Source organism: Penicillium waksmanii (genome assembly GCF_028829765.1).
Source record: "Penicillium waksmanii strain IBT 27052 chromosome Unknown utg000009l:1.0-4314994.0:1.0-4318279.0, whole genome shotgun sequence".
Classification (NCBI taxonomy): Eukaryota; Fungi; Ascomycota; class Eurotiomycetes; order Eurotiales; family Aspergillaceae; genus Penicillium; species Penicillium waksmanii.
In genome coordinates, this window is record NW_026643255.1 from 2,696,792 (window position 1) to 2,718,068 (window position 21,277).

General features: G+C 50.0%; 7 protein-coding genes across 7 annotated transcripts; 3 read left to right on the top strand and 4 right to left on the bottom strand.

Annotated features, from left to right (window-relative positions):
- Positions 1-8,977: 8,977 nt before the first annotated feature.
- N7481_011346 (origin recognition complex subunit 4) lies at positions 8,978-11,169 on the bottom strand (the record flags this gene model as incomplete). Its single annotated transcript, XM_057270565.1, has 3 exons — positions 8,978-9,204; positions 9,276-9,603; positions 9,667-11,169. The coding sequence occupies 3 exons, from the start codon at positions 11,167-11,169 to the stop codon at positions 8,978-8,980; spliced, it is 2,058 nt and encodes a 685-aa protein (XP_057117739.1).
- An 892-nt stretch (positions 11,170-12,061) lies between these two features.
- On the top strand, positions 12,062-12,712 carry N7481_011347 (PaaI family thioesterase; the record flags this gene model as incomplete). Its single annotated transcript, XM_057270566.1, has 2 exons — positions 12,062-12,160; positions 12,299-12,712. The coding sequence occupies 2 exons, from the start codon at positions 12,062-12,064 to the stop codon at positions 12,710-12,712; spliced, it is 513 nt and encodes a 170-aa protein (XP_057117740.1).
- A 351-nt stretch (positions 12,713-13,063) lies between these two features.
- N7481_011348 (secretory pathway gdp dissociation inhibitor) lies at positions 13,064-14,899 on the bottom strand (the record flags this gene model as incomplete). Its single annotated transcript, XM_057270567.1, has 8 exons — positions 13,064-13,152; positions 13,239-13,496; positions 13,547-14,098; positions 14,163-14,508; positions 14,559-14,586; positions 14,651-14,710; positions 14,773-14,797; positions 14,854-14,899. 8 exons carry the CDS (start codon positions 14,897-14,899, stop codon positions 13,064-13,066), a joined length of 1,404 nt encoding a protein of 467 aa, XP_057117741.1.
- Positions 14,900-15,459: 560 nt separating this feature from the next.
- On the bottom strand, positions 15,460-16,409 carry mrpl4 (mitochondrial 54S ribosomal protein uL29m; the record flags this gene model as incomplete). Its single annotated transcript, XM_057270568.1, has 3 exons — positions 15,460-15,648; positions 15,801-15,967; positions 16,043-16,409. The coding sequence occupies 3 exons, from the start codon at positions 16,407-16,409 to the stop codon at positions 15,460-15,462; spliced, it is 723 nt and encodes a 240-aa protein (XP_057117742.1).
- Positions 16,410-16,896: 487 nt separating this feature from the next.
- N7481_011350 (uncharacterized protein) lies at positions 16,897-17,173 on the top strand (the record flags this gene model as incomplete). The annotated part of the gene is made up of 2 exons (XM_057270569.1): positions 16,897-16,909; positions 16,989-17,173. 2 exons carry the CDS (start codon positions 16,897-16,899, stop codon positions 17,171-17,173), a joined length of 198 nt encoding a protein of 65 aa, XP_057117743.1.
- Positions 17,174-17,191: 18 nt separating this feature from the next.
- Positions 17,192-19,122, top strand: N7481_011351 (uncharacterized protein; the record flags this gene model as incomplete). Its single annotated transcript, XM_057270570.1, has 7 exons — positions 17,192-17,324; positions 17,408-17,549; positions 17,660-18,075; positions 18,153-18,217; positions 18,271-18,539; positions 18,605-18,959; positions 19,024-19,122. 7 exons carry the CDS (start codon positions 17,192-17,194, stop codon positions 19,120-19,122), a joined length of 1,479 nt encoding a protein of 492 aa, XP_057117744.1.
- A 485-nt stretch (positions 19,123-19,607) lies between these two features.
- gtmA (gliotoxin thiomethyltransferase) lies at positions 19,608-20,733 on the bottom strand (the record flags this gene model as incomplete). Its single annotated transcript, XM_057270571.1, has 4 exons — positions 19,608-20,026; positions 20,097-20,153; positions 20,222-20,260; positions 20,340-20,733. 4 exons carry the CDS (start codon positions 20,731-20,733, stop codon positions 19,608-19,610), a joined length of 909 nt encoding a protein of 302 aa, XP_057117745.1.
- Positions 20,734-21,277: the final 544 nt, after the last annotated feature.

A 21,277-nucleotide genomic window follows, 5' to 3' on the forward strand; every position in this document is an offset into this window, starting at 1 on the left:
GGGGGCCGATTACACTTTTCGAGGGGGGCCAATCCTGTAGGATACAAGACTCCTACCGTACATAGAATCTTCCATGCAGATCTGGGGCTTTTGGATGAATCATAGCATGCGGAATCATAGCATGCGAGCGATCTATCGATTCGGCTCGATCTCAGAGCCATGCGAATGCCACGTGGAATTGATGCGGAGCGATCGCAAGGCTCGCATCTGCGGAACTCAAGTACGTACGTCTCCCAAAGCGGAATTGATACGTCGTTTCTCAACTCAACTCAACCCGGGTGGTCCCAGTCTAGGGGCCGATTGGAAGGGGGCCAACAATAACGCCAACGCCAATGCCAACACTAACTGACATGGGAGCAGCTCAGCCCTGTCATAGCTGGCGGGCAAATGCAAGCCTCAATTGATTGAATATTGTGTAAATCGGCCCCCAAATTCCGAGACACGCCCTGATCGAGCTGTCAATGCCCAAACCTAAAACCCGAAACATTGCCGAAAGATCCCGTACACAAGCCACCACCGAGAAGAACAAAGGGCTGATGAAAGCCAGCCAGGGGGGAAAGGAAGAAGAATCCATGGAGCGATCGTGCCATGGTTGGGGAATGAAACTATAGAAACCTTGGCGTTCAATAATACCAGAACCACTACGGAGTAGTGTATCCGTAAAATACAAAGGCAGAAACAACTACTGATACGAGTACAGTGGAGGAGGGAGGATTAGCGTCAAAATGGTATGCATCAACAAGGAAGCCTACGTCGCTTCCGTCCGACTAGCCGTTATCACGACCAATCTAACCATTTACCTCTGGCAGAAGTGGGCACAGATAATGGGGATAATGGAAAATTGAGGCCCCCGCTAGGTCAATTCAGGATAATTCTCCATGAGCGGGACTTGCGGTCAGATAGTTCAACGGCACCAGGCCCAAAGTCAAAGACCCAGTGATCCTCGGGACCGCCGATCGTTCGTCTGGAGATTATGATTAATCTCTTGGATTTTATTAATCTCTTGGCATTGTAACTGCTCTGACTAAGAGGCCACATTCAAGTTGACAATGGATACTCGTACAAGGATACGTGATTACCATCGTATTGTATAAAGTACAGTAACGGGACCCTCTTTTCCGTATCGTACGTGTCCAACATCCCTGACCGCCACGCGAGGAAGTTTCATGCAGGTCACCACCGCCTGCGACCCGAGTGGTTCAGGGGTCTGGGGACTCAAAGTGACAGGTAGGGCCCAAACAAAAGAGACGGAAAAAAAAAGAAATCATAAGAATAGCGATTCGCATTCTAGAACGCTAGCATGGCTTACGGCTTGGAGGGGGCGCAGATGATTGATAATCACGAAACCTAACAAGTCATGTCTTCCCTGTACGAAAACTAGTTCATCTGGTACATACTTTGATGCCTGGGGGATCTGCGACTGGAATTTGAAGTGTCTTAAAAAAAACCTTGTATACTCTGGATGACTGGGGAATTCGGCAACCTTGTTTTTAACTCCGTTGTGTCGACACATACGAGTACTCAGTACGAGTAACATGCGCTGTGGATTGTACGAATACTCGTACTCTGTTCACCCAGGAATGATGGGGGAATTGGCTCAGCGTCGTACAGGAAACCCCATCCCGACTAGTCACCGCTTGATTCTCCCTTACCTCCAGGTAGGAGGTCGCGGCGCAGGTTCCCATCCTTGTGGCCATCATGCAATCTAGAGACAAACAGAAACAGCCGCACCCGCACCAGCGCCCGCGCCCGCACCCTCGCAGGAATGTGGCTTCGTAAAAATAGTGGGTTTGGGGCCCTAAGTCATGATTCCTTCTGATAGCTGTTTTCGGAGTATTTTAGCAACCAATATGGTGTCAAGCTCCGAGTCTGACTTTGGCTTGGGGCTTATGACAACTACCGACGGCCGAGGCCAGGCCGGAAATCTCCTCTCGGTATTTGTTTGTTGGGCTGATCCTTTGGCTTGGTTGGTGGATTTCTATTTTGGAATTGGGGGGTGCGTGTGCGCGCCGCAGATTGAATATTGAATCACTAGATTGTCAGTCAGCAATGAAGCAGATAGAGTGATGTGTTTCTGTTTTTTATCTGCGCGTGAGAAAAAAAACACCCTCCGCCTTTCGCTTTCGATTCGGTATGAATATTTGGGCAGAAGGAATTCCATGGGATGAGTTTTGAGTCTATGCAAAATAGTGTACAGTACTACGATACTCCGTATGTACCCAGGTCGATCAAGTCTCGAGCAGCGCGATGTGGGGAACCTTTCCACGTGGGAAAACTGGGGGGGGGAGCTTGCATCGCCTCAACGTGAGAGGCAGATCCGAATAGCCCCAACTCTCATTTCGAGGAGAGTTTCGAGCTAAGGGGAGACTAATCCGTTTTTGGTATGCAAGGAGCCTTTCCGTATTCTCTGGCCATGTGGCGTGCACGCTTGGGTTAGTGTAGTTATCGTATCTTTTTCTACTGTACTCCGTACCGTATCATGAGTCAGACCAACACTCATTTCCATAATCACGATTGGGCAGACAGGGTTAGGCTAGAAGCTATAATTTAGAAGGTTTCCTATCGTTTCCCAATGACTGGGCCCTATGCTGACTCGGGGCTATCTTGGAAACTATTTTCGATAGTCACAATGGTGTTTTCAATGCATTCATCTATTAATCTTCGCCCCTTTCTTTCGTCGAAATGGTAGCTACAAGACAAGCTCACGGTCCTCCCCCTGAAACCAACCAAGGATTCAAGCAGAGCCTAAATGCCTAAGGATTTTTGGAAACATGGTACGAAGAGCGGAGGACGGAGTACCGATCGGACTTCCCTTAAGATTCGGGGAGGAAGAGGAGCTGGAGACCGTGTATTCGGCTTGAAAGGCCGAATTTCGTTGGAGGCTCCGGCAAAGGGAGCGACGCAATGGCTTTAACATAGACGAGCGACATGGACAGGGCAGAGTGTGATGTACACTACTCCGTGCAACCTCGCCTAGTTAGTGGCTAGTGGCTAGTGTTAGTAGTCAGGTATGGTAAAGTTCGGCCGTATTGCGTAACTCCGTACGCAGATCGGAGTCGGGACGATCCGCAGGTAATTTCAAAACGCCCGTAACAAACCATCCCAGTCGTCCCATGGTAGCGACCAGGAAGAGGGCGATCCACTCCCCAGCTTTACTCGATGCAGCCAAAGTCTGCGAAATCAGAGTAGATCACGTCATTGACTCTTCATCATTCTTTGTGATGATGATGATGGAACACGAATCCGCAATCGGTCAAACTATGGTAGGTTTTATTTTTTCTGATCTACGAATGAACTTGAAGAACTTGAACCATTCGGACATGATTCTTGAAACAGTCGCAGCAACGCAAACATTACGAGTGCATGTAGTCTCCTGAATCAGACAGACTCATGTGGCTGGCTGCTTAATACGGCGAAATCCGCGCGTGGCGAAGTTTTCACGCTAGAATCCTTCCAGAAGCATTTTCGAAGGCGCTAAGAAGGGTCCGGATCCACCGATATTTGCCCGTTGTTTTCGGGCGGATTTGAGCGAGCTGAGACAATCGCTTTCGGAAACAATCAAAGAAAGGTACACTATTTACGCACCGACAGAAAAAAAAGCAAGAATAGAAAATTTTGGCTTCGGTTCCTGAGTCCAATTTTGGGGCCGCACAACCAAGCTTGGCTTGGCGACAACAACCCACCGAGGTACTCCGAGTATGCGTATCGCCCGTATCTCTTACATAGATTGGCGCAACCTGTCATCGGGAAATTTTCTTAAATGGCGCCATCTGTATGGTGCATCTGTACTAAGCTACGGAGTCCATACTTTAGGACCCTGCGCGCCCGAAAAATTGGACATGGCGAAATTATCCGACCCTCCTGGTAGGGCCGAGGTTAACGCTATGCGACCGAAGCTTTACATTCTACCTTTGCTGTATTCGGTTCCAGTGGATTATCGTAGCTTTAAACTATCATAATTGTACCAGAGTTTCTCACCGTCTCTCCGGAGTACAGGAACGGGATATGTCCTCGAATTACCTTCCTTTCTCCACTAATCCTAATCCTAATCCTGATTCTGACACGGCAGAGGACCACACGGGAAGACAAAATCCACGTGGCAGAGATGATCTACAAAAACTTGACAGGCACTTTTTTTCCGCGTACAAGGCAGAACGGCTCAGAAAAAGCTTCTGCAACTAGTGGTGCCCGTCGATGATCGTGAGTGCTCCATCACTTGCATTGTGGTGGATCTATCACCCATGTGGCCTGAAAGTACGGAGTATGTTATCTCGGAACCCTAACCATTAGGTCATTTTAATATCCTTTTACGTTAGAGTGCATGAGGCGACAACCATCAGGGTTTAGGTCTTTTTCTCCCCCCATGTATGTATGTCGACTTGTTAAGTACAGCTCCCGCTGCATTGCCTCCGTTCATTGGGTCATCTAGTCGACTCGGTGTTTCGTCACTGCAGTGTTGATGCAGGTCAATTGCCCTAATCGAGTTTAGTCGATTGGCCTGAGTTGGGGGCCATAACCCAACGACCTCGCTTCGTCGGTTATATTCTTTAAACGAAATGTATACAATATCCTATTGTTGATAGGTAATTACGACTGCCAATTCGGGCTACACGCATCTGTTGAGATGGGGCCATGGTCGAATAGGTCTACCACGCCTTTTCAGAAATCATACTGTCTATCAGTATCCTTGTATAACCCGCGACCGTGTGTACATACACTTCAAACAAGAAGGATCCCCCTCCTCTTTTGTCTCCAGTCCCGGAACAGGGCTGAAGATTGTTGACGCCATTTAATATGTCTGTCTTGGCACCTCCAACCACGGAAGAACAGCTATCATAATGGCATGCTGATGAAAAGGTCCCCTTGTCAACTAGCCGCAAGCACCTATGTCATGGCTGTTTCAAGCATGGGTCTTAATAGCGCCGGACCGGGCTTGGTGGTCTCCAATCGACTTATCCTACCCTAGTACTCCGTAGTATACATATTCTGCACGACAGCGGAGAAGACGGGATGATGCTGATCGTCACCGCGAAACCAAAACAAGACAAGCAACTTGCGACTGAACGTTCGATTCGCAGCCAATCTCAATCCCTCCTTTCATCAGACCAGCAGAATCGCAGTCGGATGTAATCCCAGATTGTCAGTTGTTGGCTGCTAGCACAGCTCCGATTCTAAGCCAAGGCCCGTAGCTCCGAATTACCTATGGAGTTCTTCCAGTCAACATGCCACATCCCTCCGCGTCGCCGCTGCTGTCCCCCTCACTTCAAATTCATATGTATATGCGGGAAAATAGTCAACCCGTCAGTAAAGTCCATGGGCCATCGGCGGAAAAGCAATGCGACAATACAATTTACCCTTTTTCAGTTCCCCGCGGAAGATCCGAGAAACACAACTTTCCGACCCGGAGTAGCATGCCAATCTGCTCTACTATGCTCCGTTCTCCGTGCGTACGGAGTATAGATTGCAGAGAAACAACGCTTAAACGAAAACGAAAGTCTTCATCTGCAACATTGAAAGCGGGGTTGTTATTTCGGTAGCTTGCGACGCCGGTGGCCGCCGTCTGGATTCTGCAGCAAAAAGCACTAAAAACTAACTTGACACGTTTTGCCTTTTTGCCAGTCCTCTTCACTACGAGTATGTAGTATGTACAGCCCGCGCGTGCGCCTTTTTTGTGATTCCCCGGCTACACTGCATGATACTACACCTTTTTTGGAGCTTGCCATAAACGATCGAGCCCGCGATTTCTTCACACTGTCCTTATCGCCGCGGAGACACATACATACACACATACCGCACAATACCCATCGACACAGCTGCAAGATGCCGATCGTTCGGGGCTATGTGCTGCCCGGATCCCGGTCTTGCAACGACTAAGGCCTATAATGGGATCATCGACGTCACACACGTATAGGTTTTGTATGTATATGAGGAATTCTGCACGATGGGTGGATTCTTGCCTCCGCGCCGACTCTACCTACTGTAGGTACTTTCCTTTTTGCCTTCCCTTCCCCCCCCGCGCTCTTCTTACTACTCGTACTCTCTATTCTCTGCATGGCTCTGTCCGAATGCAATTTCAACCATTGTCTCTCGGGCCTCTAATTATGGTCCGGTCTATTTTCAAAGGGCTAGAATTGACACGCGGAAAGCGGTTGTTACGGGCTGCTGCAGCTCGCACGTCTTGGTTTCTATGCTTGGTACACTGATACAGCGGGTTTTCCTTTTTCTTTTTCTTCTTCTTTTTCTTTTTTTCTTGTTTTAGGCTAGCTTCTTTACTTCTTGTCCCTGTCTATTTTCGACTCAATGCCGTATTCTGGCGGACGGAACCAGAATATGGGATCTGCAGGGTGTGGCCGCTGACTAGATGGATTTGCAACGGCTTCTTCAGCTTTCTATCCGAGAAAAAGCCCTCATATGTATGCATTGGATATGGATCCAGAGTGGAGCGGAGGATTACTACAAGTACATTCTGCATGATTTTCCCTTGTGTGTACCGATTATGTGGATATGAAAACCTTGGAAGAAATCGCCATGCGAGTCCTGCAGAACTGTGGAGTCGCGCTTTGTCTCCAGAAAACGGACCAAAAGTACCAAATCTAACCTGTCAAGTCCTGGCGCACTTTCACAAAGCAGTTGCAGTACAGTGCAGCGCACACGCACACGCACACGCACACAAAAACAAAAATATAAATATACTAAGTGAAGACCCCACAATATTCGCACGCGATGATGCAGCCTTTTGCACGAACTAATTGAGACAAGATAAGATACTCTTCAAGGTTGCAGCTCCCTTTCCTAGTATTCTTCGGCCAATACCCCAAAGGAGCGATACTAGCAGAAAGAGAGACAGATATGCCGGCCAAGACGGAAAAGGCTGCTCTCGCCTGTGTTCTAAGGTCATACAAGACTGATCTCTCGGGAGATGGAGCAGCCGTGGTGTGTCTAGTGGGAGCCAGCACATTGAATTTATTCCCGCAGATTTTGAGATACTTACATACATACTGTGCATACTGTACATGGTACCCCAGTTCTCGGTGTCCTGCATGCAGCGTAATATGCTCATTCCATTCCGGCATCCTGTAAAGTTGATGATGATCGCCCTGCAAGCCCCCGGCCAAACCCACTCCCCCCCGGTTCAGGCTAAAGAATTGAGTTGAGAAAAGCAATTAATTTGAATAAAGCGCAGCAAAACATGCGTCTGTGACCTATCATGTTTTTTCTTTGTTTTTTCGTGCACACATGGCATACGTGGAAGTGGATAGCAACACATGTATGCCGCGTGTCTTAAGCACAACCAATATCTAGCGCCACACTTGTTGCTCCTGTGCGATCGAGAAGTGCCAGTGGCAAAGGACATGAGTAGGGTGGAGCAAAGTACCTTTATGTTTATGTAGAGAAGCCTTCCTTTTCCGTTGGGTTTATGCGCCATCTTAAAGACCTCCTCCCCGGTCATGCATGAAACGTGCAAATACGCATCTCAGTTCCCATACTTCGGCATTTGGTGAGTATTGTGAGTACTATTTTACAGTTGGGTTTTACCACGTATTAAATTCTTGGTTCGTTATCTATAATTGTGCGCCCTCTTTCCGAGGAGATATATCACCAAGGTTTATTATGGTAGGATCTATTCAATGTTTGCTACTAGTACCTCGATGCTGTCCAATCGTTCAACCGACAACTTGAAGCCAAGCCTGCATCCATGCGGGTGAACCGATGGTTGGGTAGGTATCCGCCGCAAATCCCACATCGACATATTCAATTTCACATCCATATGTACTTCAAATTGAATACGTACTATGTATGCATCTAACCCTGGAGACTTTTCTTCTCATGGAAGTCCAACGAACAGTAAAGAACAACATCTCTTTCACACGGGCCCAGCCCTCTTCGTGGCTTGCTACAGGTAGCTCACAGAACGCGGTAAGGTGCATGGAACAAAGGCAAGGGCGAGCTCGAAAAATTGAATTTACCAATGTGGTCCTGATTTCCACAACCGTGACGTGAATCACTGCCAGTGCCAGTGCCCAGGCCACTGGCTGAGCAGAGGGAGAGGTAGGGACCCAACCAACGGGTCCAATCCAAGGTTGGATTCGAGTTCCATCTCGTAGGAAAGATCTGCAGTAAGGTAGCAGATGACTCGATCTAAGTTTGGGCTCTCGAGCGGTTCTCGGATCTATACCCTAAACGAGGCGCTGGGAGGAATGGATAACATGGCACGGTGCGTCTGATAGGCTCCCGTGTTTTTGTGATATATCATCACTAGTTGTACAGTAGCCTGAGATTGCCCATTAGGTAAAAACTTGAACCGGCTGAGACCACATCTTGGTGAATTTTGTGTTCAGTCCTCTGCTGGGGGGGCAATTGTTTTCCTCGAAGGTCTGTACTCGGATCATTGCGTGATGCGGGTTTGGAGGCGGTAGTAGCTACGAGTATGTTTTGGAATATTGTTTCAACTATATGATTTGGATCAATGGATGTTATCGACAAGAGTGATGAAACCTTAGTTTATCTCTAGGGCTGACATACGGATAGCAGCTCGAGAACTCCGAGTTTCAAGGTTATCTGCCTTGCTACTAGTCCGGGCTACGGAACTTCTGCCTAATTTGAAGTACTCGTACCTACCAGGAATACCTAGCTTACGTTGGCCTTGGGAATTATGAATACAGTACATTAATCTCAAGATTGGCTCAGCTCTCTGACTAGTACGTACTAGTACGCCCCACAGCCTTGGAAGCGACTGGCTCTATGAAGGGGGCACCGAATTCTACTAGTAGGTGACCACGCCTACGAGAGGATATCTTCTCTTAAGCTAAGGCACAGCTTGAACTTGAAATTCTCAACAAACATGATCAAGTCACATGCACTTCTAAAAGGACTTTTGAGACTCTACATTATCAACTTCAAAGCATATATGTAACATATTATCTATTTTAAGGCTGACAAGATGCATATAGAATTGACTGCGATGAACAAGAACCCCTCAACCATCCCGCCACCATTGTCCCAATGAGCCACCAGAACCAGCCATATCAATAACCTCCTCATAACTAATCTCCACCCGGAACATCTGTCCATCAGCAGTACCATTCCCAGAACCAACAGGAGTAACAAGGCCCCAAGTAACCAATTTCTCCCACGCTTCTCTCGAAACATCTCTCCCCAGACCCGACCAGCCGTAGCCGCCGCGCCAGACACAGAGGCAGAAGTCTTAGCGGAAGTGAGGAGTCGCACATACTCCGCATAAGCTGCGGGGAAAGAGAGCGCCAGTGGTGACAGACTCTGTGCTTGCATGCCTTCGTTTCCAGGGTCGAAGAGAGCGGCCAGGCGGGTGGCGGCTACTAGTAGGGCCAGTGGGAGGGACGAGGAGCTTGATGAGGCTGAGACGGATGTTGAGAATGGGAGTGGGGCTGGGTCGGGACAAGAGAGGGCTTGGGAGCTGAAGTGCTTTGGTGTTGGAATTTTGACGGACGGTTTGTCGACGCCGTGGGTGCTGAGGTGGAGGTCGGTTATGGGGAGGATTGCGCTGGTGAGGAATTCCTTTACAGATTTGGTCTGGTTGTATATCCTCTTGAGGTGGAATTGGAAGTCTTTGTCCTCCCACATGTGCTGTGAATTTGAATTAGTATAAGCGATTGGATAGAGTTGTCAGACGTGGGACTTCTGCCATACCTTCAAATATTCTTTCCCCCCCCCAAGCAGTGTTTCCCAGCGTTTGCTATCCAGAACGGTATTTTCAGAGCTAAGAATGCCTGTGATCTGCTGGGCTTCGTCCTCGTTCAAATCCAGACTCGCTTTGCAGATGTCCGAAAAGATATCGTAGGTTCTTGGGAGCGGAACGTAGACATATCGATGACTGAACCGACTCTTGACCCTCTTCTCCAGCATCTCCGTTACATCAACCTTGGTAGTCAACCCGATTACTGCGATAGGCGCCTTTCGTGCCTGGGCGATATCGAACAGGTTATATAGCAAAGTCTGTCGGGGATGCGTGACGAATAGATCAAACTCGTCCAGCAAGATGATAATGGACTTCGCCGCCGTCACAGCGCTCCCATTCCCTGCAGCGCCAAACAACTCTTCAGGATGAGACAGAAGAGCCAATAGAGTTGCCATAGTGTCGGCATGAGAGCTCACTTTAGCAGTGTCGTCCTCGGTGTTAGTCTCACGGCCAAGTTGACGCCACATCTCACGAACAGCAAGGCGATCGTCGGTGTGAAGGAAGCCATTCAGACGAACGACATGGAACTCATTGCTGTGTTCTTTTGCAAGTGAAGAAATGATCGTTTCGATCATGGCTGTTTTCCCGCACCCACGCGAGCCGAGAAGAAGCATCGAGTTTCCCTCGCCAACTGTCACGGTCTGTTCGATCAAGTGGTTGGCTTTGTTATACTCGGCTTCAAGTCCATGAAGGGGGATCTGTCGTTTGCCAGAGAGTTTCTCCAGAACGGCCGTAGAAAGAGCGCGAATCTCATCGTGATAGCCATCCTTGCAGAGATTTTGCATTCTCTCGACGTACTCAGGAAGAGGTTCCTCCTCGATGACCTCGACAACTTCTTGCGCCTCCGGCTGGCTTTGAAGATCTTGCTGAAGTTGCATGGCGACGAGATCATCCAGACCGTCATGATATTCCGGTGACGCAGATCTGTCGAGTTCCTCATTGTCTGCGACGCGCTGTGTCCTCCCTCTAGCAGTACTCCGTCGAGATCTGGTCCTAGAAACCGAAGCTGTGGGTTTCGGAGACTCCATCTCAACATCAAGATCAGACTCGTCCGCCGCCGACTTCTGTCTCGTCTTCGGCGCACTCTTCGTCGCCCGGGTACTTCGTGGTGTGGCAGCTGCCTTGCGAGTCGAAGATGGGGTCGGGGCATCGTCTTCGTACTTTGCAGGAGTTTTGCGTTGGCGACCGCTTGAGCGTGTGCCCCTTGAGGGTGTTTCTGGTTGTTGTGCACTTTCATCCTCCAGGCCGGTCGGTACCTTGTTGTTTCCGCCTCGAGTAGATCGACGTCGTGAGGCTGATTTTCGGGGTCCGCGATAGTCTTCGTCTTCCTCGGAGTCGTCAGCGGCCGCTGGAGATGAATACCCAGCGTCGCTTTCCATTGCAACGTCTCCGTCACCGTCTTCGACGGGTTCTTCGGAGACTCTTCTCCGCTTCAAAGCCCGAGGATCTTTCATGTTGGGTGTTGCACGTGGTATCCTCGTAGAGGTGTTGATTGGAGGGAAGGGAGGATCTGGAGGTAGAAGTGATTCGCTATTGTCGACTGCCGTCCGAGGTCTGCGCAATGACAGGGATAATTTAGATCGGGAGTAAAGTAGTTCAGGTCAAACACTGTCGTCTTCTTAACCAAACAACATGTCGAGCTAGGGAGTTATTCCCAGCAGCGCATTGGCGAACTGCGACGGGAAGGGGTCGAGATCAAGGAAATCAACGATGGTATAGAGTGGATAGATTATCTGAGTGTTCAATCCAGAGTCAATTGGTGCTAGGAACAATGGCTGGGGGTTGCGGAGTTTGTCAAGTTGTTGACGGTTCGGCAAGCAATCGCCCTTTCTCGGAGATGCGCGCCTGAGGCCACCAACGCGTGACGCGCAGTTAAGAGCGAGACTGGGACTGAGACACTCCTTTGCCGTGAAAGGGACATAGAGTCGAGCATCTAGAAAGATAAACAATCCTGGTGGGCCAGAATCAGAAAATCGGAGTGTTCCACAAATTGATATTTGTAGGTCATCGGCAATGTCTGCTCACATACTCCGTCAGTAGTAGTCTCATCCCACCATTACCGACGGGATGCCGCAAGACAAGCCTGATATCATATGAGATGGCGCTGGGCTACAGGGACATTCCGGAATAAGGTCGGTTCGACTCGGTCAGTTCAGCCATTGCTCGGGGCATCTTTATCGACCAAGGCACCCTGGGGCAGCTTACCATTGATTGTTCCAGTGTTCAGCCGAGGTCCAACTTGCCCGAGCTGACCTTGTGGGGAACTTATAGACTCTTTCCCATAGATAGAACACTCATTCCTTTTCATTTCCCTTCCTCTGTACATAACACATACACACATCCACCATGTCGGAAGCCGGAATCCAACGCCCAGCGCGCCAGCTGGACGAATTCGAAGAGCTCGTCTTCGAGTATACAAGTCGCATGGGCCTGGGCAATGAAGAGGTCAGTCTCCGAACTCCCAACAGTCGCATCGCATTGCATTGCATCGCATCGCACCAATTCAAGATCTCTTCCAGCCTGGCATTGGCCCTTGACATAGCCAAAACCTAGGTCCTGAACTCAGCTAACTCCTCCCTCTAGCACTGGGATGTCAACGGCCGCGACTGCAACCTCCGCTTTGAATCCGCAACCCGCGGTCCACCGGCAAAGGTCTCCTTTCTCCTCAAAATCACCCCAGCACTCAGCAACTACATGGGAAACCTGCACGGCGGTTGCGCCGCAACTCTCATCGACGTACTATCAACGACAATCCTCTTGGGCGTGTCCGAGCCTGGCAAGTTCTCCCTCGGCGGCGTGAGTCGCAACCTCAAGCTCACATATCTCCGTCCTGTGCCGGAGGGCATCGAAGCGCGCATCGTTTGTGAGATTATTCATGTCGGGAAGCGATTGGCGCTGCTGCGGGCTGAAATTCAAAGGGCCGAGACGGGGGATGTTTGTGTTGTTGGCGAACATGAAAAGGCCAATACTGATCCTGAAGTGAATCAACGCATTTAAGCTAGAAGCCATACCCTCCCGGTGGACATGGCACGGCCGAAGGGGCCCTGGAGTACTGGTCGACATAGACTACTATATACAATAGCGATTTCTCTGTCTTCTGTTTGATATCATTACTGGTGCTTCTAGCGTTTACGAACCTTACTTAAACAACTTGAATACTACTACACAATGTTGACCGATAGACTTGAAAGAGACAGGTATATTGCGCTTGCTACAACCTTGCACGATCAGATAGATTCGGTGTCCAGGGGCGGAAAACAGATACAAGAGAGCGATGAACATGTCCAACAGAAGTATAATCAGCTCGGAATCTAAGCAGCGATAGATATTCAACATGCAACTAATCCTCTACTCCTGGACCAGCTGCTGGTCCTCCCGGAGTCCCTCGACCACCAACTCCTCGCCAGCGGCACGCTTGTACATATCCCGCACGTCCTCTGATGTAACAGTTAGCAATGGGTTCGCTTAGGGTCAAAGGAGCTTGCTGATTTTTATTTTTATTTTTTCAATCAAGAAAACTTACCGGTTGTGGTCTCGAAGTGGGATGTGGAGTCGTAACTCTTGGAGATGAAGATGTTGTCCTTTGAGCCATCATCCAGAGGCTCATAGAGAGGGATGGCGGGGCCCATGAACTTCTCCTCGATAGCGCCGAGGCGCTCGAAACCAGGCTCGAGCTCGATGTGGTGGTTAGCATCGTTCTCGGCAATGGTCGAGACAATAGCAATGTAGTAGCCCTTGGGGCAGACGTTGTGAGCGGAGGAGACCATGGCGATGTAGATATCTAAGTTTGTTAGTTGGGATTCTTACGTATCTTTGCTGGCTTGCACTTACCATGCTTGCGTCCGACCTGGGACTGGGGAATGATCAGCTGCAGCGAGTCACTGCCGTCGGTCTTGTCGATGGGGTGCTTCAGAATGCAGATGGCCTTCAGCAGGTATCCGCTGACCTTAGCCTTGCCGGGGAAGTAAGAAGGATCAGCGATGATCTTCTTGGTCTTGGTCTCGAACTTCATAGCGGTCGATTGGTCATCACGGTCCTTCATGGTGGCCTTGATGCCAGAAACTTTGCCACCTTCATACAGCACCTCGTCGATGTCGGTGTTCAGCATGTAGGTACCACCGTAGATAGCGGACAGACGGGCAAAGCCCTGGGGCAGTTCACCGAGACCGTAGAGAGGGTAGATGTAAGGCGACTTTCCGTAACGAGCCATAGAGTTGACATAGAGGCGGATGCGGTTGATAGTCTCGACGGCCGCACCAGGCTTGTTAATGTACTCGTCCGAAGGGAAGAGGGCCATGGAGTGTCCAACAAAGTCACGGGTGTTGTCCTCGAGGCTGAACTTGTCGTAAACCTCCTTCATAGTGCAAGCGTGGATGTTCAGGCCTGTTGATAGTATTAGCAAACCACCACCACCGTTGAGCATATATTGATTTGGTTAATCACGCACCCTGGTGAGAAGAGGGGTCCTCCTCCTTGAACTCGCCAACCCATTCGAGGAACTTCTTCGCACGTCGCTTCTCGAAAAGACCCATCAGAGAAGAGCGAAGGGCCTCGCCGGCATCTGAGGGCACCTTGGCCACGGTCGCCTTGGGTCCCTTGCCCTGCTGGACATAGCTGCCAGCAATCTGCTTGAACTCCAGGTATCTCGTGACGTCGGTAGAAACCAGAATGTTGGTCAACTCGCCATTCGCCATCAACAGCTTCGGGACAAGATCAATGTTCCAGTCGTTGACTCTTCCGTACTTCTTCCAGGGCTCCTCGCCGGGGGCGACGTTGCCATACTTCTTGAAAAGCTGCAGGGGGAGGTTAGCAGGGGGTCTTCCTCGGGATTCGATCAGCGTACAGTCTCGATGTTGACGGAGGCGGCCTCTCTGAAGCCATTGTTAGCTGTCTAGAACTCGGGTGGCGTGAATAGGGAGCTTTGGGTCCACCTACCCTCCGTAGTGGTCATTGCGGTCGATATGAAGGACCTTGTTGCCCTTGACACTCAGAACACTGAATAGAGAGTGGTTAGAAAGGCATTCGGTAACAAAAGGGAGTTTGGGGAAGCTTCATACCCAGACAGCACACACTCGGTCAGGCCTAGAAAGATGTCAGTCGAGGGGGCGTTGCGGTGGAATGGCGGGGTAGCAACAAACCAGTGCCGAGCACCACCACGTCGTACTCGGGGGCGATCTCATCCATGATGAATGTAGAAAGAAAATAGAACAAGACAAGCTTGAGTTGGGATAGGGGGGGTATGCCGAGGGGGCAAAAAGGTGGGAAAGAGAAAGAAAGTTGGGCCTGGTCCTATCTTGTCCCCGCGGATCAACGAAGCGGTAAGAAAGAGGAGACTAAACTATTTGACGGGCCCGCCAATAGTGAGTGACTTGCAAGTCACTAGGAAGCAAGTCAAGCTCGCCTCAAATTCGGGGCACTTATGCGCTTTGGGATGGGGTTTACCGTTTAATTATTTTTATCACCATGAGGTTACCCCTAATGTACAAAGTACTTACTTCAAGTGATCCCGTACTAGTACTCCATGCTCCATACACACTCGGGCATAGTCATGCATATACTAGTACTCAACCCCATAGATGGTCAAGCTACTCCTTGGAAAGACCGCCAGGTCATTGTAAGTTTTGTTCCAAAATGGTCATTGATATTTTACATGGGTGCAACAATGTGAACAAAAACAACAAAACTAATATGCTACAATATTCGGGCTCGAGCTCGAACCCTTAATGGAAATGATTGCCACTCAATCATGCCTTGGTATCCTTGGCCTCCTCCTTGGTGACCTCCGAGGTCTGTTCAGGGACCTCCTCTTCCATCATATCTCCGTAACCCTGGCCCTCTGGGCGAACTCCATGATCATACAGGCGTGTGGCCTCCTCCCAGGCGTACCAGCGCTCACGCAGAACGTGCTTGATGCTCTTTTGGGTGACGAGGACCTAGAAAAAGAAAGCTGTCAGTACATGTTTTCAACAAGAGCTCAAGGTTAAAAGACATCTCGTATTCTGGAGAATGGGAGTGGGTAACTGCCATGGGCACTTCCGAATAGAAATGTAGCTCACAGTACAGGCGAATCTGGGGGGTAACTTACAGCTCGGTCCCGCGCCTGAGCTTCGTGGTCACCGTAACCTGGCTTCAGTCGCTCTCGCTCAAAGTTGGACGTGGAAATGCGATTGCGCTCTTTGACACAAACCCACCACAGCTTGTGCAGATCGTCCCAGCTCTTCTCGCGCAGTTCTTGGATGGCCCAAGAGCGGCCTAGTATGATAATTATCAGCATTCAAATCTACCAATCAAGGGCAATTGATGTGATTCAGTATGCAATGCACTCACCAAAGTCCATATCGAATTCCGGAACACTCAGTGCCTCGCGCGATGGAGGGAAGAAAGCCCAAAGTCCATGCTCAGGAGTGCTGGGGCGCGTTTGCATCTTCTCCGGCGAAACGGGCTTAGGCAGAGCGTATTTAGAGGCGCTCAGCTTGAATCTGGGACCAGTGCGGTGGATGGCTGACACGCCACGGGTTCGGTTCATGTCGCGTCCACCACGACCGGCGGCGACGGGAGTCGTAGAGAAATTCGAGGACTGCACATTGTTTCGCATCGTCGAGAAGTGAAGGGAAGGGGCGAGATAGGCAGGAGGCAGATCCGAAAGGGCCATGCCCCCATGGCGAGCTAAACGGGAGACGACCGAGCGTTGCATTGTGGTTCAATGTCAATGTCAATGTTGGTACAAGAGTACGGGCTCTCCGGGTTGCTGTTGCGTTTTTTCGGGGTGCAGGGCGGGTCACATGAGCGCCTGGCGGCAACTCGAGCCCGCTTCTTGTACAATTCCGGCTCGATCAGATCGAACGACCTCACGTTAAGCACTCTCGGTATTGGAGTTTCAAAAAGAGAACCCGCTCGTTGATAATCTCGACCTATTCTTGTCTGTCTATTCATCCTGTCCTCATTGCCATATCTCAAGGTCAACCCATACCTCTCCTACGCATCCGCGCGTTTAACCGCCCAATCGATTCACTCCACTCTCAGGCGGAGCAGTGCCGCATCAAGTGCTCAAGAGGGCCTTTGTGGACTGCTTTCTCCCCGCGAATTCTTCGTTGTACTGATTTCAACCGTGATCTGTCGTTCTGGATATATCCGAGGGCCCCTAGGACCCCGACTCGAGTCACATCGCTGAGACTCCAACTATGAACCGACCAGGTTCGTCATTTTCTTCATTACCCTCCGAGTCCTTGCTCGATCTCTGCCCGCCACAAAGGGATATGCTATTGAGTTCCAGCCTATCTTCCTACTTCTGGAATGGTGTCGACTCTGAGGGATCCTGCCCCGGATTCCAAAGATGAAAGGGTTTCACCCTCCAATGGCAGTAGTCCTGCGGAAATGGCTGTCCCATTTGCGACCGAGACATATTTGCAAGGATCACTCGATGACATTCCTATGCTGGCTGAAGCATGGACCTATTGATACGGAACAGTGAAGATCATGCTAACGCTCGGTGCCTTTGTGTTAGGACCAGGCCCGCCGCTTCGAGGCATGTCCGGATTCCCCGCGCCACAGCAAGCTCAGGCTCGAAACGCGACACTACCCTCTGCGCGATTGCCAAACGGGAAGTTAGGTAGGTATACGTCCGGTCTTGGAATCGAGAGATCTACAACAGACACATGAGTGGGTGCTAATGCTGGGGGGGTTACGATTTAGGTGGCGCAGCCAATTGGAACTTCAACCTCCCCGTAGGCGGAACTTCTACTCTACAAACCAACCAACAACGCACAATGGGAACGATGGGTAGCTTTGCGCAAAGTCTTGGAGGCTCCCAACCGGCGACGCCTTTAGATCTCTCGTACGTGACATCTCCTTCTCGTCATACAATCGGCTCAACAGTCATCCCTCCCGGAGTTGCTTCGGGGACGCCAGAGAACTGGCAAAGGCTAACGATACCGATATTTCTAGCGAGTTTCCCTCTCTTTCGGGTGCACCGCTGCAGTCACAATCTCAGAACCCTGGGCAACAGGTCTGGGCCAATGCTAGTCAACGAGCAGCCCAACACACACCAGTTCAGAGGCAGCAGCTCCCGCCGACGTCACAGCCCCCTTCTCGGACTTCCCAAACACCGTCGCATCCTGTGCAGCAGCCGCCTCAACCTCCGCACGATGACATGTTTCCTTCCGGGACGCAATTCGCCAATCGACTTGACGATTTCAGAAATGGTGGACAAGGGATCAGTAGCCAGCTCGGAGCCGGCAGCCAGCCTCAAACAGGCAACATTGACGAGTTCCCTCCTTTGGGCCGAAATGCTGCTGCTGAGATGGCTCAAGATCGCCGAAGCTCCCTGATGGCAGCTCCAGGCTTTGGAGGATACGGCACTGGTATGATAATGGCGTGCTCCGTCGGTGTGCGGAGCGTACCGGTAAAAAAGGGATCAATAGCTGACAACGACTCGCAGGCATTGGAACATCTCGGTCGCCTGTCAATCAAGGGTCTAACGGGATTTTGGGGCCAGAGAAGGATGTAAGTTAGATCGGCGATCGCGTTTCTAGGCCCCGCACTAACCAACATTGCAGGATTTGAACAACACCCTCATGTCAAGCCAGCGCAATTTCAGCGACCCGCAACAACAATTGCAACAAAGGCAGCAACAGGCAAATGAAGGTCAGGAAGTTTCTGACGCGCCTCAAAGTGCAGAGCAGCCGCCTCTGGCACAGATGAGCGAGCTGGATCGCTTCGGACTGGCTGGCCTCTTGCGCATGATCCATAGCGAGAGCCCCGATGTGGCCAGTCTCGCAGTTGGTCAAGATTTGATGACCCTTGGCCTAGATTTGAATCAGCCTGAGTATGTATTTCGCACCGCCCTCGGGATTCTGTTTCATGCCTGCTAACCGATTCGCGCCGCTCTAGGCCCCTTCACACCTCCTTTGCCTCGCCATTCGTATCGTCTATGTCCGCTGTACCCTTGGAACAAGATTTCTCATTGCCATCTTGCTACAATGTCGCCAACATTCAGCCCCTCCAGTCTCGGATTCCCGGTTTCAGCGACGAAACCCTCTTCTACATCTTCTATAGTATGCCCAGGGATGTTGTCCAGGAGTTAGTCGCGGAGGAATTGATGGGTCGCAAATGGCGGTATCACAAACTTGAGCGTTGCTGGTTAACCCGCGATGAAACATATCCTGGACCTATGGACGTGGAACGAGGAGTGAGCGAGCGCGGAGTCTATCTGCTCTGGGACCCTGCTAGCTGGAAAAAGATCCGGGTATGTTTAGCAAACTCGATCGATGGGGGTTGAACGACGAGCGATGTGCTAACTATGCCTTTAGCGCGAGTTTATCCTCCGGTACGAGGACTTGGACAACCGACTGGACCCCAATCGGGCCATAAGCCGCCCAGCAGCGGTCGGCCCGGCGCACGCTTCATGAGTTGAGAATTATGAGGCCGACATCGGTGTGGTAGACCTTTAACTTAGTTGAACAGCAACGGCGTTGGGCTCTTTGGTTTACATGACGTTGCCTCAGGGTGGCCAATAGTACAGAGTCGTTCGGGATGGAGGCGCGATGATTTACCAGGAATTAAATGTGTTGTTGTGGGGTATCAGGATCCGATCTTACAGTCAAATGCGCTTGATGATCTTGTCACAATTATGAATGCCTTGATTTGTCCATTGTCTATGGAGTTCAACGATGTTTACAGGTGGATATACATTTGAATTTTTGACTACCCTTCATGTAGGAGCAGCTTTTAAACCCAGATGATGGATAAAGCCCTCCTCAGATATTCACCGAGACTTCCACCCTCGGGCATGAGATCTTAAGATAAATCAATAGTTATATTATTAAGCAAAACAAAACATTTGTCTCCATCCGCGTCCTTCGAGCTCTTGGGGCCCTCTTGATTGATTCAGAGCTTAACCCCATACAGTCGTGGCTATTTCTGGCTTGCCTTGCGTGCAGTTGAGAGAATCGCCGTCCATTCCATATGAATCTCCCCCCTCCTCCCCATAGACATCCGTCAAGTATTTCACTAATGCAGGACGAACCTTGTCGAGAAGTTCCTCCCTCTGTTGCTCAGTCCACCAGTTCTTGGCGATCATAGGAAACATGATCATTGTCATTTCCACAAACTCAGGCACTCTGAGAGGGAGAGCCTTGGATTCAGTTCTCACGTCAATGTCGACAAAGCCTCGTTGCTGCAGTTGAGTCTCGATCCAGGATGTTGAGTACCATCCACCATTACCCAGTCTCTCAAGGAACTCTTGTGTGCTGGGAAATGGAGGGTTTTCGGGGATGGTCTTGATTGCCTTTTCAACAATGGTGACCCAGCCAGCTTTTCCGGAGTCAACTTAGTATAGGGGTCGCCGAAAGCAATGATGTTATCGGATGAAGTTGTCACTCACGCTTTATCCATGTGGAAAAGGCAATAGTGCCTCCAGGTTGCAAGATGCGTGTGTTGTCTAGAAATGTTTTATGTTATTACCGATCTGTCTTTGCGGTTCAATAGATATAAAACGAGAATGCTTACCGTCAAGAGCGTCCAGGGACTTCGGAACAGCCATGTAAGCTAAATAATGATATCAATAGTCAGCACTATCCCGCGATATCCTAGTTAGCAAGAAGAACGGTATCACGATTCCACGCACCGAATGAAGTCACCACGTATGTAAAGTGATTCGAAGGAAGTTTTGTGTCCTGTGCATCCACAGTCTTGACCTCGGCATTCTGCCAGCTCTCCCTGGCCATCCGGCGCCGAGTATATTCAACCATACCCGGAGATATATCACCACAGGTCAACTTCCAGTTGGCCTTCACGGTGGTATCAAGCTTGTCGTGGAGGATGCTGGAGACGATTCCAGTTCCACAGGCATTGTCCAGCACGACCAGAGGTCCGCTTGGGTTATTGTTCGCCTTTTTGACGAGGCCGCTTTGGTCCAAAAGGGAGAGCGCGAACTGGCCGGTGATCTGTTCGCCGGTCTTATAGTTGTTGACGAACTTGTTGTCCTTGAACAGGGTCTCCCAATCTTGTTGGTCAGCCATGGTGGAATTCGAATGATTGAATAGTTGGAAATTTGAAAGATGATGGTGATGGCGACTTGAATTGAAGACTGTAAGGGCCCTTGAAGTATTGAAAGAAGTTGCTGGTCGTACGAGTACTTGTAGTATTTGTAAAGATAGTAGAGCCTTTGAAAACATAGATAGTAGACAATATGATTACATGGGAGGGTAAATGGGGAGGTTTATATAGTCTCTACTGCACAGCAAACAAATACGAGGCTCCGTGGTGTGAAAGCTTCCAAGGTTGGAAGTGTCCGATAAGTCTCCGAGTGTGGGAAGGCTGAGCACCAAGAGGTGTCCGCAAATATCATATATGTTCAAGATCATCCAAAAATCTCAAAATAGGATCACTACTGAATATCAGAGAGATTATCATTGGATGTTGTAAGCAGAGTGGCGCCGGTAGGCTCCTGGGGCAAGTACCTTGGGGGACTGGACTGGAACAGAGTGAATCCGACTGATCTGTCATAAGGCAGAAGCGATTAATTAGTCAAACTAGTCAAATTAGAGACGATGTTCAGCGGAA